The sequence below is a fragment of the Rhinopithecus roxellana genome, chromosome 8 (assembly GCF_007565055.1).
Source record: "Rhinopithecus roxellana isolate Shanxi Qingling chromosome 8, ASM756505v1, whole genome shotgun sequence".
Classification (NCBI taxonomy): domain Eukaryota; kingdom Metazoa; phylum Chordata; class Mammalia; order Primates; family Cercopithecidae; genus Rhinopithecus; species Rhinopithecus roxellana.
Window position 1 is genome coordinate 18952107 of NC_044556.1, and position 15725 is coordinate 18967831.

The 15725-nt window shown below is 49.0% G+C and overlaps 1 protein-coding gene across 10 annotated transcripts in view; it reads left to right on the top strand.

Moving 5' to 3' along the window:
- GATAD2A (GATA zinc finger domain containing 2A) overlaps positions 1 to 15725 on the top strand; it is a 130978-nt gene that overhangs the window by 84267 nt on the left and 30986 nt on the right. For 6 of the 10 annotated variants that reach the window (XM_030935482.1, XM_030935478.1, XM_030935474.1 and 3 more), the window contains one exon: positions 273 to 547. In XM_030935482.1, the coding sequence (XP_030791342.1) occupies positions 279 to 547 (269 nt within the window). In that variant the 5' untranslated portion in view covers positions 273 to 278. The remainder of the gene's footprint in view (positions 1 to 272; positions 548 to 15725) is intronic. The other 4 variants (XM_030935476.1, XM_030935480.1, XM_030935477.1 and 1 more) reach the window with 1 other exon arrangement.

Genomic DNA, 15725 nt, shown 5'->3' on the forward strand with positions numbered 1-15725 from the left:
GCCTCTCGCCCCCAACCGGGCAGGGTGTAGCTTGGCTCCACCAATGTTCAGCCACACGGTGGAGGCTGGGGACATCCCCATCCTGCCTCGCCTTCCTCAAGGCAGTGATGAAATGTACTGGGGATGCTTTTCTGGGCCCTGCGTTTGTTGTACGTTCTTTTGCCATCCTCCCATAGGGAGGAAAACACTGAAAGCAACAGTGAAAAGTTTCCAAGAAGGTGGCACCTTCGTAGCACCCAGTTAAAATGTTGTGTCTTCTCCTCCCTCCCAAGTTCAGAATGACCGAAGAAGCATGCCGAACACGGAGTCAGAAACGAGCACTTGAACGGGACCCAACAGAGGACGATGTGGAGAGCAAGAAAATAAAAATGGAGAGAGGATTGTTGGCTTCAGATTTAAACACTGACGGAGACATGAGGGTGACACCTGAGCCGGGAGCGGGTCCAGCCCAAGGATTGCTGAGGGCAACAGAGGTCACGGCCGTGGCCATGGGCAGAGGCGAAGGGCTGGTGGGCGATGGACCCGTGGACATGCGCACCTCACACAGGTGAGTGGGAGGAGCCAGCGGGAGGGGCTGGAACCTGGAGACAGGCCCAGTGTGCCCAGACTGGGGCCGGCCACACTCCAGGCCTGTTGGTAATAGCTTGGTGGGGTTGTGGAGATGGCTGTAGGCTCAGCTTGGGCATCACCCCCCCCCCGGCAGCTGTGCTGTTGTGGCCATTCCAGGGCCCCAGGTCCCAGCTGCAAGTAACACTGGGTGTGGGTCTCACAGGAGGAGGAGTGGCACATTCCATCAGCTCCCCTGCCATCAGTAGGCCTTTGCCACCCATGCGCCCGCTGTCTGTCTAACTTGGTGCTTTTGATTTGTAAGGACACTTGAGGTTTTCATTTGGTTATGCTTCCCTGCTTTTCAGATCTGGGGATCAGAGGGCCAGGGATGCTACACCTGCCTTGGTCACTTGGCTAGGGATAGAGTCGGGAGCCCAGCCCAGGGTACCCTCCTCAGAGCGGGTACGGGGTACTCACTTGACTCCACGTTCACTTGGTTCTGGTCTTCAGCTTGCTCTGTTGGTTTGTCCTTAGTCAACACTGATTACTTCAAGAGTGACTTTCCTCATATTCATCTTCTGTGAGTCTCTTAAGGTAAAAGCTTGAAATAAAAATAAGACCCAATCTACCACCCATTTCTTGACTTCAAAACCTTCGTTTTTCTCTGTAAAGAGAAATTCAGACCCAGCACCTGCTCTTACATCAACTTCCTTGGAGCTCTGCAGAATGTTCACGCCCAGACACCCACTGAGGGCTGTGGTGTGGCCACAGCTCCCTGGCTGGCCCTGTTACAGACTCCTCTGTGGCCCATTGCTCTCTCTCTCTCACCGCCCACTGGAGTCTTCTCCCTGTGGAGGGTCTGTCTCTCTATGCCTGTTCGTAAGTGACAGCTGGTGGCTCCTCACCTTTCCGTGTCAACTAACCCCACAGGGTGACCCCAGCCTCCAGTCTTATGTCAGATTCGTTTTTGGAACCCAAACTGTTGGGATCCTGAGAACTTCAGAGATCATCCGATGTTCATAGCATTTAAAATGGGAAGATAAATGGGAAAACCCAAGCCCACTCCTGTTGACAAAGCCTCCTAGTGTGAGGAAACACACTTTGTGGTCCTGCTGTCCAAAGAGGGCTTTTCTGTCTGACTCTGCTGTTTGCAGTCCCCATTCTAAAACCAAGGTCCTCTTCTGAAGTTCCAGAAATAAAACTATAGGTCCAAGTCTCCTTTCCCTTTCTCTGACTATGTTTTCAGCCGGAGACCAGTCCATGACAGCTCAGCAGGGGTGAGCAGTGAGGGGCTGGTGTGGAGTCAGGGCAGAAAGAGGAGGAGTCCATGCTCATGGTGCAGTCCATGTGCATGGGGTCCCTCGTGCATTCCTGGGCTCCTGGCATGCATTTTCTCCTGTAATCAACATGTTCCCCCCTGCAGGGTAGGCCAGTGGATTGTGAGGGAGGGGTTAAGTGTTAAAGAAACTCAGAGTTGGCTGGGCACGGTGGCTCACGCCTGTAATCCCAGCACTTTGGGAGGCTGAGGCGGGTGGATCACGAGGTCAGGAGGTTGAGACCATCCTGGCTAACACGGTGAAACCTCGTCTGTACTAAAAATACAAAAAATTAGCCAGGCATGGTGGTGGCGGGCGCCTGTAGTCCCAGCTACTCGGGAGACTGAGGCAGAATGGCGTGAACCTGGGAGGCGGAGCTTGCAGTGAGCCAAGATCGCGCCACTGCACTCCAGCCTAGGCGACAGAACAAGACTCCGTCTCAAAAAAAAAAAAAAAAAAAAGAAAGAAAGAAACTCAGAGTTGGCCGGGCGCGGTGGCTCACACCTGTAATCCCAGCAGTTTGTGGGGCCAAGGCGGGTGGATCACGAGGTCAGAAGATAGAGACCATCCTGGCTAACACGATGAAACCCCGTCTCTACTAAACAAAATACAAGAAATTAGCCGGGCATGGTGGCGGGCACTTGTACACTTGTAGTCCCAGCTACTCGGGAGGCTGAGGCAAGAGAACTGCATGAGCCCAGGAGGCAGAGCTTGCAGTGAGCTGAGATCACGCCACTGCACTCCAGCCTGGGCGACACAGTGAGACTCCGTCTCAAAAAAAAGAAACTCAGAGTTCAGGCCCAAACCCAAATACTTTCTGTTGTCAAAGCCAGGGGCTACACTGGGCCTCTTGGTGTCTTTCCTCACTGGGTCATTGCCTTCCAAACTGAGAAGATGCAGCATTGTTTCCTGCAGTCGATTGTGTTGCTTTCCTTATGACAGTAAAGGAAGGAAGCAGGGGACAGAGATGAACGCAAGTGCTGGTGGTGCTGGTGTCAGGGCCCTCCTGGAGCACTGAGACACCCAGGGCATTTGTGAAGCAGTGTGAGAGCGAGCAAAGAACCCAGCTCACAGGCCAGCAGGCAGAGTTGGGGTCACATCACGCACACTGCCTGATCCTGAGCAGAGATCGTAGCCTGTGTTTCTTCATTTGTAAGATGAGCAATCATCTCTGCCTTGCAGGTTGATTGTATGCCAGGTAACGTGTACCAAGAATCAGCCTCCATGTTTGGTGTCTAGTGAGGAAGGTGACTGACTGTGTTGGTGACAACTTCCCTTCAGTCTTTAGCTTTACTCAAAAAGAGATGTCACGTGTATGCCTTAGTGTCTCCCCAAATTCTCACACTGTTTTGTGTCGTTCTTTGGAAAAGTACAGATGTGAGTTTTGACAGAATCACAGCATCATGTCCAGCCCAGAGCCATTCTAAAACTAATCCATTGTGGAGCACATGGCTCTGATTTCTTCTAATACCTTCAAATGAAGGTATTAAAGAAGTCTTTGGATTCTTCTGGGAGTGTCCAGCTTGGAGCACCCCTTGGGAGCCTCCCTTTAGTGCACAGTGTGGTGGTTTTCTCAATTCCCAGGTTGGTTTTCAGTCCTTCATAGGGCACATCTGTATCAATCCACAGTTTAAGTTAGCTGAAGCTCTTTGGCTTCAGATTCAGTGTCTTATAAGACTGACATGCCGATTTTAAACTGTCATGCCAATAGAATTTAATTTTCGTTCTTTAACTTCTCAATTGAAGTATAGCATATGTAATGAAAAGTGCACATGTGAGCCACTAGATACACTTTGACAAACTGAACACAACCTCATAACCCTAATCAAGGAACAAAATGTTATAGACCGGGCACAGTGGCTCATGCCTATAATCTCAGCCCTTTGGGAGGCTGAAGTAGGCAGATTGCTTGAGGACAGGAGTTCGAGACCAGCCTGGCCAACATAGCAATAGCAAAACGCCGTCTGTACTAAAAATACAAAAATTAGCTAGGCATAGGGGACTGCCCTTGTAATCCCAGCTACTCGGGAAGCTGAGGCATGAGAATCGCTTGAACCTGGGAGACAGAGGTTGCAGTGAGCCAAGATTGCACCACTGCACTCCAGCCTGGGTGACAGAGTGAGACTCCCTCTCACTTAAAAAAAGAAACAAAGAAAGAAACGAGGCTGGGTGCAGTGGCCCATGCCTGTAATCCCAGCACTTTGGAAGGCCGAGGCAGGCAGATCACAATGTCAGGAGATCGACACCATCCTGGCTAACTTGGTGAAACCCTGTCTCTACTAAAAATACAAAAAAATTAGCCGGGCATGGTGGTGGGTACCTGTAGTCCCAATTACTCGGGAGGCTGAGGCAGGAGAATGGTGTGAACCTGGGAGGCGGAGCTTGCAGTGAGCCGAGATCATGCCACTGCACTCCAGCCTGGGGACAGAGTGAGACTCTGTCTCAAAAAAAAAAAAGTTATTAGCACTTCTGAAGCCCCCTCATGCTCGCTTGCTGTCACTGTCCTCCAAGGGTAATCACGTTCTTGACAATGTCGATTAGATTTTCCTGTTTGGTACTTTAAATAAGTGGGATTATATATTGTGTACCTTTTATCTTCCTGCTTTCACTCAACATTGTGAGATTTACCCATATTGTTGAGCATACCAGTAGTTAATCCATTTTCACTGCTGTATAGTATTCTGTTTATAGGGTTTCTATTTGGGTGTTTTTCAAAACTACCATTTTTTTCTTTCATGCTATCTTATTACCGTCTTATGACCCAATTTGGGCATATTGAAAGCTGCAGGCAGTTTCTAATGGCTTATAGGAGAGAGAATTTCCTTTTTCTTTAGTGGCTGGTGAATTGGAATCATAAAAAAATATATATGTGTGCATGTGTGTGTGTAGTATACATATTACTATGGTGGGATGATTTGGAGCATGCAGAGGCAGATAGAGTGGTAGAATCAGCTTTCTCCCTCCCTCTTTTACTCCCCTCCCTCTCTCTCTTTAACTCAGCAGTTTTTCTTAGTTTCCCAACTTGTGTGGGTGTTTTATATTCCACATAAATTGAGGGTGGAGGGCAACTTCTGGTTGTGTTGAGAGATTGGCAGAATTGACAAAAGCAAAATGAAGCAATATCAGCATTCTGGAAAAATTGAGCAGGGGCATACAACAATCTGAGAAGTATTTGTGCCTATAACTGCTGAACTTCAGGTGAGAACAGTGAGACTATGGCATTTGTCCTGGAGCTATTCCCATGCCCTCTCCCTTCTGTTTGGTAAAGAGGTTCTGTCCAGTCACTGTCAGCTGTGAGGACCAACAGCTTCTCTGTTTAGAGTGGTAACAACCCTGCCTGTGGTCTTGGAGAGAGGCAGGTAAGGATGGACAGCGGCTCTGTTTTAGCCCAAGACTGGGGTAAGATAGAAAAACTATTTGAAGAAATAATGGACAAAAACATACTTGAGGAGAACCTCATCCAGGAAGCCCAACAAACCCTCAATAGCGTAAGTACAAAGAGATCTTGACCTAGATGCATCATAGTCAAACTGTAGAAAGCCAAAAAAAAAAAAAAAGAAAGAAAATCTTGAAAGTAACGAGAAAAACAGCTCAACAAGTCTGGGGAGCATTAATAAGATGAACAGCTGACTTCTGAGTTGAGACAGTGGAAACAAGGAATTGAATAATATTAAAAGTATCCAAAGGCCAGGCGCGGTGGCTCAAGCCTGTAATCCCAGCACTTTGGGAGGCCGAGACGGGCGGATCACGAGGTCAGGAGATCGAGACCATCCTGGCTAACACGGTGAAACCCCGTTTCTACTAAAAAAAAAAAACTAGCCGGGCGAGGTGGCGGGCACCTGTAGTCCCAGCTACTCGGGAGGCTGAGGCAGGAGAATGGCGTAAACCCGGGAGGCGGAGCTTGCAGTGAGCTGAGTTCTGGCCACTGCACTCCAGCCTGGGCGACAGAGCAAGACTCCGTCTCAAAAAAAAAAAAAAAAAAAGTATCCAAAGAAGAAAACTGCCAACCCAAAATTCTATAGCCAGTAAAAACAGTCCTTCAAAAATGAAAGCAAAAAAGACATTGTCAGGTAAACAAGACGGAAGGAATCCATTGCTGGTAGACCTGCCAGTCCTTCAGCGTGAAAGGAAATGACACGTTGGCAACTTGAGTCTATGAGAAGAAATAAAGGACACTGGAAATGGTAAATGCATGGATTAACTGGAAAGACTTAACTAGTTCTGCAGTCTGGAAGCCAACCAAAGGCTTAGAATGATCTGTTGGGTTTATAATATCCACAGATAAAATATATGTGATATTAGTACAAAAGATGGGGAATGAAATGGAGCAGTATTGGAGCAAAATTTCTGTATCTTACTGGAATCAAGTTAGCATCAATCTCACATAGATTGTGGTTAAGATGCTTACTGTAATGCCTAGAGCAGCTATGAACAAAATATCTTTAAAATATAGTTTTTAAAAAGACAGATCATCAGAAGAATTAAAGTTGTACAGTAGGAAATATTTAACATGAAAGAAGGTAGTTTCTTTATTCACTGAGAAATAAACAAAAAAGAGGACACGTGGAAAACAAACAGCAAAATGGCAAATGTCAATCCAGCCATGTCAACAATGCAGTAACTGTAAAGGACCTAAATACCCCAATCAAAAGGCAAAGACTCAGATAGTGTAAAGAAACAAGATTAAGGCCAGGCACAGTGGCTCACACCTGTAATGCCAGCACTTTGGGAGGCCAAAGTGGGCAGGTCACAAGGTCAGGAGTTTGATAGTAGCCTGGCCAACATGGTGAAATCCTGTCTCTGCTAAAAATACAAAAATTAGCCGGGCATGGTGGTATGCACTTGTAGTCCCAGCTATTTGGTTGGGAGGATGAGGCAGGAGACTCATTTGAACCCGCGAAGTGGAGGTTGCAGTGAACTGAGATCATGCCACTGTACTCCAGCCTGGGCGACAGAGTGAGACTCTGTCTCAAAAACAAAACAAAACAAAACAAAACAAAAAAAACAAGATTCAGCTTCATTATATGTTGTTTATGAGTGACACCCCTTAGATTCAAGGAATAATGCAAAAGGATGGGAAAAGAGATACCATAAGTGACAGTTTGAGAGCTGGAGTAACTGTATTAATAAGAGATTAAAGACACTTTAAGACAAAAAATATTACTAGAGCCAAACTGCAACCTTTTTTTTGTTGTTGTTGAGACAGAGTCTCACTGTCACCCAGGCTAGAGTGCGGTGGCACGATCTCAGCTCACTGCATCCTCTGCCTCCTGGGTTTCAGTGATTCTCCCGCCTCAGCCTCTCGAGTAGCTGGGACTACAGGTGCCCGCCACCACGCCTGGCTAATTTTTTGTATTTTTAGTAGAGACAGGGTTTCACCATGTTGGCCAGGCTGATCTCAAACTCCTGACCTCGTGATCTGCCTGCCTCAGCCTCCCAAATTCCTGGGATTATAGGCATGAGCCACTGTGCCCAGCTGCGACATTTCATATAATATTTCAGGAAGACTTAACAGTCAGCAGAGCCCCAAAATACCTGAAACATAAACTTGATAGGATTGATGGAAATTAATCAGTTATAGTTAAGAGATTTCAATATCCCACTCTTGATAATTGGTAGAACATCTAGACAAAATCGGCAAGGTATGGAGGACTTGAAGAACATTATTAACTTACTTAGCCTGACTGACATATATAGAGTACCTGGTGAATGCAGAATACATCCTCTCAAGTGTAGGTGAACATTCTCCATTGAGCATACACTGGACCATAAAACAAGGCTCTAGTATAGCTGTTAAAAAAAAAACAAAAAGGAAGTAACAAGTGTTGACAAGGATGTGTAGAAACTGGAATTCCTCATACATTGCTGGTAGGAATGTAAAATAGCCCAGATAGTTTCTTGCAGAGTTAGATGTAAACTTACCATATGATTTAGCAATTTATCCAAGAGAAATGAAAATGTGCCCACACAGACAGGTACATCTGCAGCAGCATGATTCATACTGGTCGAAAAGTGGGAGCAGGGCCAGGTGCAGTGGCTCACGCCTGTAATCCCAGCACGTTGGGAGACTGAGGCAGGCAGATCACCTGAGGTCAAGAGTTTGAGACCAGCCTGGCCAACATGGTGAAACCCCGTCTTTACTAAAAATACAGAAATTAGCCGGGTGTGGTGGTGTGCACCTGTAGTCCCAGCTACATGGGAGGCTGAGGCAGGAGAATTGCTTGAACCTGGGAGGCGGAGCTTGCATTGTGCCCAGATTGTGCCGCTGCACTCCAGCCTGGCAACAGAACAAGACTCCGTCCCAAAAAAACAAAAAAACATGGAAGCAACCCAGTGTCCCATGGATAAAACAAACCTGCTACCTCTATACGCCAGATTCCTGTTCAGCTTTGTAAGGAATAAACTACTCATGTGTGCCATAACATGGCTGAATCTCAGACTTACCACACTAAGGGGAAACAGTAGACCCAGGAACTACTCGTTGTATAATTTCACTTACAGGGCATGTCCCCCCAAAAAACAAATTTATTTGAGAGATGGAAAGTGACCAGTGGTTGACTAGGACAGGGCTGGGGGTGGGTGGTAGCAGTGATTAACAGCACATGGGCACATTTTGGGAAGATGGAAATGTTTTAAAATTGTATTGTGGCGATGATGGCACGAATTTACTGAAATCATTGAATTGTACTCTTACGGTGGCTGAATTTTGCGGTATGTAAAGTATACCTCAATATGGATGTTAAAAATAAATAATTAAATGAAGGTTAAAACAGTTTGGTTTCTGTTCTGGCATCCATAAATGTGCACACAGAAAAACAAAACCCTCAGAGGTAGAAGTTGTGAGTCTGTTGGTTTTGTGAGGCCAATCCAAAGGTCATGGGCATGTGCTGCCCCCATGCTGAGCCCGGACTGTCAGATGAGTCTGGAGCTGGCAGGCAGAGGAAGCTGCTTTTGGTTCTCTGTTTTTTTGGAGTTGGTCTTGGACCGTTGGCCAGACAGGAGTGCAGTGGTGCGGTCATAGCTCACTGCAGCCTTGAACTCCTTGGCTCAAGCCACCCAAGTAGCTGGGACCATAGATGCATGCTACCACACCTGGATAGGTTTTTTTTTGGTTCTTTTTAAAATTTTTTTTTCTGTAGAGATGGGGTTTATTATGTTCCCCAGACTGGTCCTGAACTCCTGATCTCAAGTGATCCTCCTGCCTCAGCCCCCCAAAGTGCTGGGATTATAGGTGAGCCACGGCACCTGGCTGGTTCTGTCTGTTTTGTTTCTGTGATAAGTAGCAGATCCAGTCCTGCACTTTGCTATGGAGGAGAGTCTCTTTCTGTCAAATGATTGATCTTCAGAAGTAACTGGCCACACCCAGACGTAAATAGCTTGATTTGTTTTCTTTTCTTTTTCTTTTTTTGAGATGGAGTTTCATTCTTGTTGCCCAGACTGGAGTGCAGTGGCGTGGTCTCACCTCACTGCAACCTCTGCCTCTCAGGTTCAAGCGTTTCTCCTGCCTCAGCCTCTCGAGTGGCTGGGATTACAGGCACCTGTCACCACGCCTGGCTAATTTTTGTATTTTTAGTAGAGACAGGGTTTCACCATGTAGGCCAGGCTGGTCTTAAACTCCTGACCTCAGGTGATCTGCCCGCCTCAACCTCCCAAAGTGCTGGGATTACAGGTGTGAGCAACTGCACCTGGCCTTGATTTTTTTTTGTTGTTTGGATGGAAGAGCATGTTGCTCAGTAAAAGTGCGGCTCTTCTCCAGGGGTCCTGCAACTGAAAGGTAAGGACTGAGGGTCCCTCAGTCACCTCGGGCCTGCATGGGGTGAGGGAATGAGAACTCTGTGAATGGCCACACCTCACTGAGGATGTGTTTATGTGTGCCTTTTCTGAGGTGTCAACTCTTTCTGGATTGTCAGTGGTCCAGGATGAGACCTGCTGTGTGTCAGGTACTGTGCTGGAGTGGTGGAGAGGTAATCAAGACAGGATCTGATTTATGCATCTATTTTTTGGAAGACCATGTCGTGAAGGAAAGTGCAGAGGTCTTGGAAAGAAGGACTTGCCATTGGCGGTGTGGCTCACCGTCTCCATTTCCTTATTTCACCTGGGAGGAGACTGGGCTGTGGCTTCCGTGGTCCATGGATTGGGCAGACTTCAACACAGCCTAGGTGGATGTCTGCAAGTGTCCTCCTGTTAGTGGCATGTGGCGTTCAGGCAGCTCTTGTGTCTTCCTCTTCGCTCCCCACCTCCTCTTGTACCATGAGACTTGTCTGCTGTGGGAAGCAGCACATGGACCAAAGGCCTGGCCCATGGTGTGGACAGAGCAGGCTGGGATGTGTGTTCCTTGGCCACTTTGGGGCTCAAAGTAGCATCTGTGCTGTTAGATCTGATCTTGGCTTTAGTTCTTTTTGGTCGTCAGCTCCCTGGTCAAGCACTTGTGGCCAGTGACCGTAAAACGCACTGGAAATGCAGTCTGTTTACTAGGCCTACAAAGCCAGTCACAGTTGTTGACACTGGTGTCCTTGATGACAATTAGAATCATTGCTGTTGTATTTCTTTTTAGAATTTGGCAGTCACCAAGCGGGCGGTGGGGTGGCGCATCGGTGTCACTTCCCTGCCCAGAGAATGCACTGGGTGATCATTTGATGTGAAGACAGGTCAGGCCGCCTACCACGGTGAGCATGCGTGCCCATCATTAAAATGTATGTTAGGCCGGGCGCGGTGGCTCACGCCTGTAATCCCAGCACTTTGGGAGGCTGAGGCGGGCAGATCACGAGGTCAGGAGATCGAGACCATCCTGGCTAACACAGTGAAACCCAGTCTCTACTTAAAACACACACACAAAAATTAACCCGGCGTAGTGGCGAGCCCCTGTAGTCCCAGGTACTTGGGAGGCTGAGGCAGGAGAATGGCGAGAACTCGGGAGGCGGAGCTTGCAGTGAGCCCAAATCTTGCTACTGCACTCCAGCCTGGGCAACAGAGCAAGACTCCATCTCAAACAAACAAACAAACAAACTAACTAACATAAAAACTAACACTGTCAAGCCTTCCAAAAGCAAAAACAAAAAACAAATCAGAAAGTAATGTGATACTGCTTCCTCCTGTACATCCAGCCACCCAGTTGTCCAGAACGTGGGAGTGTGGACAGCTTTGTTTTGTTCTGTGCCAAAATGGGGCCAGCTGCAAAAGTGTGCATTGGTTGCCTAATTTTTCCAAGATGACTCTGAGGATTGTGGATAGAGTCCTTGCTGTTTGGGCAGATACTTTTTACAGGGAAGGGGGAGGAGGGTGAAGTCGACACCAGAATTGCTTCCCCTCCCCCGCCACATGAGCATGGGGCTCCCCTGGTATGCCCGAGTCGATGAGTTCTGACTCACGCATGCACCTGTGAGTCAAACCCTGATTTAGGTCACAAACTTTATCACTGCCCAGAAACCTTACCATCCCACTCCAGAAGGACCCTCACGCACCCCCAGCCCTTCCTGTTTTGGTGCTTCCCCTCATGAGACTGATCTTGCCTCTTTTCCGGTTTTCTGGGGATGCACTCACAGAGTCAGTGCTCTTTGGGGTCCGGCTTTCTTCTGAGTGTTTTGGGATTTGCCTCTGATGTGTATTGGTGTGCCTCTGAGTGGTGTGCACAGGACACTTCTCACCTGTCAGTAGACATCTGTGCAGCCTCCAGTTTGGGGCTGGTGTGAGCACCCACTGCTATGTAGGTCCCTGCAGATGTCTCTTTGTAGGCACGGGTCAGCATTTCTCTTGGTAAACACTTGGGTTGAACTACAGGGTTACAAATTGTGTGTGTGGTTAGTCGTTTTAAAGAAATGACTAGGCTTTTCCCCCAAAACGGTCTGTGCTCTTCACACTCACAGGCGTGGCAGTCCAGCACACCATTTTCACTTGTTCTCAGTCTTTATAGTTTTAGCCACTGGGTCTACAGAGAGGTCGGGGTCCAGACTGTGGCATACATGTGTGGCTGTGTCTTAAGCCCATCACCCTTGCCCCTCTGAGGGAAGCACGAGGCCAGGCAGAAGATCCCACTGCCCCTTGTGCTAGTCAGTCACATAGCAGATGCTTGGACAGTCATTGGTGCCACAGAACCCCTATCATCATTGTGTTGGCTGCCTGTGTATGGGTGGAGGGGGTGTCTTCACAACGATGTGCAGAGCTGAGCTTCTACCCCCTGCTCTCAGGACTATGCCTCCCCACAGCTGCGCCCGGCCCGCCGGCCGGCTGTCTGCAGGAATGCACTCCTTGAATGAGATGGACGATGGACTAATGTGGCACAGCTGTCGACATGAGGGCTTGGGAAAGGGCTGGGTTCTCACAGCCCAGGGCCATGGTTTGTGGGCCTCACACTGACTGCCTCCTGCAGCCCTCTTGTCAGGGATTGAACCCCTAAATCCCTCATCGGGGTGCCAGAGCTCTGGAAGTCCCGCAACAAGAAGGCTTTTTCGCTTCATGTGACCACCGGCCCGTCCCAGAGTCAGGATCCAGACAAGGGGCTCCAGGGTGGGTTACTCTGTGGGCGGCTCTCTGGAGCCCCCTCCTCCGCTGCTCCAGCCCCTCCCCAGCACCTGTTGAGGGCTGGCTGCTGCCTTTCACTTGCTAATTCTCTGTCTGCTGCTGGGCAACTTCCAGGAGAGGCTGGGTGGCCCCAGGGAGCGCCTTCACCAGCTCCGACTAGAAATCCACAGCCTACGGGCATTTCTTAGCTGCTCTTGGGAACTGAGAGGTATGTTCCCTTGGGAATCTGTTTGTGTGCTCCATTCCCTGCCTTAGCTGCTGCCCCTCCAAACCTCAGTGGCCACCGTCTGTCTCCTCCTTGTTCTCTGTGTCACCCCTTTCCTGCAGGTTCCTCGTCCCATTTCCCTTTATTTGGGACTCTATCTAATCCCAGAAATGCCGAAATGTGAGGGGTCCGCCTGTACTTCTAAGAATCGTTAGATTATTTAGGGGCACCAGGATAATAGACTGCACTGTTTCTAACTCCCCAAGTCCTCAGCTCACATGAGGGCCGTAGCACGAGCCAGCCTGGTGCCAGGTAAAAGAGCATCGCTCCTGGTCCTCCTTAACTTCCGGCTTCTCCAAGGTGTTGCCAGCTCTTTGTTGCCTTTAGACGCCCTCCTCTGGTCATGGAGGGGACCTCGGGATCCCTGACTTTGAAATGGGGCTTCTCTTTTGGACAGTGCAGGCTCTCTGGGGATATTATCCTTTGGTGGTTCTGACAGAAAACCAGAGGCCACACTTTATATGGACATCGAGGTAATCACCAGTAAATGCTTGACCTTCTCTGTCTGAACTCCTCTCACACATCTGTAAGTTGAGCAGATTTGCAGATTAAGCAGACCTCTTCCTTCTTTTTAAATGACTTGCTTTCTGTTTTGGTGCTGCGGCTTCTGATATCTCCTCCCAGCGTGTATTCCTGCTGTTGTCCTATTTGTCACTCACTGACAGGCTGCTCTTCTGTAACTGATGCCCCAGCTGCTGCAGCGGGTTATTTGAATGTCCCATCCACAGGGACAAGACAGGGAGGGTGTCTGATCAGCACTCCGCTGTGCCCACTGAAACTGGGTTTAGCTTTGTTGCTTTTCAGCCTGCAGCCAGTTTCCCTGCCATGCTGCGAGCTGTTGCACTGAAACCAACCTGGAGGCTACGGGGCGGCTTCTGAGTGCTCCTTAGGCCGAGAGCCAGTCCTGTTCCTCATGGTCCCCTAACCTGGTGAAGGAGTGGAGCGAAGGGCAGTGGGCGCCGGGCCTTGGTGGTCTCTGTGCAGAACAAGTAGAAACAGAGGAGTGGATACCTGAGAACCTGCAGGGGCATGTGGGATCCCGGGTGGGACAGGCAGACATCACACCCGGGGGTTGGTGTTTTCCCAGTTAGCATAATGTGCCCCTGGAAGAAAAGAAAAGGCTACCTGGTTAGAGAGATCTTTCTGAGGTTTTTCTTCTCTCTCTCAAGATGAGCATGTGAATTATAATTTGTGAGCCTGAGGGGGCAGCTGGTGGTAGAAAAAAAGAACGTGGGTGTCTGACAGCTTGGATCGTCCATGTACTGAATCTCTGTGTGGCCTGGGACAGTCTGCCCCCACTTTGTGAATGCCTCTTGTCTCCTCTGTGAATTGAGGCTCCACCATAGTGTAAAGTCACAGTGCTGATGGGAAGAACCCTCAAGAGAGGAAGGCAGGGTAACGCCTGAAGCCAGGCTGAATCAGCTGTCTTTGGAAACGCTGAGTTCCCTGTGACTGAGGCTCGGGCGCATGCCACTGTTTTCCCTGGAGGGTGGGAGACGAGGGAGGGGACATCTGATGGGTGGAAAGATGGGAGACATACCGGATGTTGCCATGTGCCCCCTTTGCTTGGGACCCATGCCATAGGACTGCAGATTTTTAGAGCTTATATCTTTAAAATTGTTGTGATGTAATCAAATTGAAAAGCTTTGGGGGTTCATGGGGCTGAGACTTGATGCCATGCAGAATTCCTCAAGGCAGGGCCCTGATAGCTTTCATACAAAGAGCATTCTAAAGAGAGCCATCAGTCCAGGCCTCCAGGAGACTTGGCGTATCTGCAGGCAGTATGGGAAGAATGGTCTGAGGGCACTCTCTAGGGGACTGCGACCCAGAAATCACGGTGCACTGGGCACAGGGGTCAGAGTCTGAAGGTACACGGTGGTAGGAGCAGAGGCCGGAAAAGTGGGCTGGGATAGATTGTTGGGTGCAGGAAGGGTGGAACATAGAGTTGGGACTGGGCCTTGGGTTCGGGACCCCCTTCTGGAGAAGGGAGAGTTGATACTCTGAGCCTGGGTGGAGCCCAGGATCTCTCAGGCACTCAGACGGGAGAGAGGCGGCCCACTTGCTAGAGAAGGAAGGAGATTCCTAGTCCCGGAGACCAGCAGTCTAGGGGCAGTGGGGCACAAGATTCAGGATAGTGTCCTCACACTGAGGTCCTGGGTGACCTGGCCAGCCATGTTCCTGTGTTTGATCCATAGCCATAGGGCGACGCATGCTTTCTGTGACTTAGGTAAACATAGAGGCTGTACAGTTGCCACATAAGGCCGTGAGAACCTTAAGGTGACCAAGTTTTGTTGGCTGATGATTAAATATCTGTGGGGTGAATCCTATTAAATTTTTAGTACTTCTCACTTTCCAAAATACAACTTTGGCAGCAAAAAGAAAGTTACATGGGCCATGATATATCAGCAGGACAGGACCCAGGATCCCAGCCTCTGCACTACTGTCGGGGCTGCCAGAGAAGGGAAATCCTTTTCCTGAAGCACTGGCACCTCCCGTTTTCCATCTCTGGGCCCCAGACAGCGGTTGTTTTTGTGGGATATGTCTGTTGACATTTACTGTGTTAGAAAATTTGAAAATTTTGGCCAGGTGCAGTGACTCACACCTATAATCCCAGCACTTTAGGAGGCCAAGGTGGGCAGATCACATGAGGCCAGGAGTTCGAGACCAGCCTGAGCAACAATGGCAAAACCCCATTGCTACAAAAAAAGTAGCTGGCTGGGGTGGCGCACTTCTGTAATCCCAGCTACTCGGGAAGCTGAGGCACAAGCATCACTTGAACCCAGGAGACAGAAGTTGCAGTGAGCTGAGATCACGCCAGATCGTGCCACTGCACTCCAGCCTGGGCGACAGAGCAAGACTCTGTCTCAGAATAAAGAAAAAAAATTTCAGCCTAGGCAACATAGCAAAACTGTCTCTACTAAAAATCCAAAAAAATTGCAGAGAGTGGTGGTGCACACTTGTAGTCCCAGCTATTCGGGAGGTTAAGGTGGGAGAATCACCTGGGCCTGGGAGGCAGAGGCTGCAGTCAGCTGAGATGGCACCACTATACTCCAGGCTGAACAACCTGAGTTGAGACC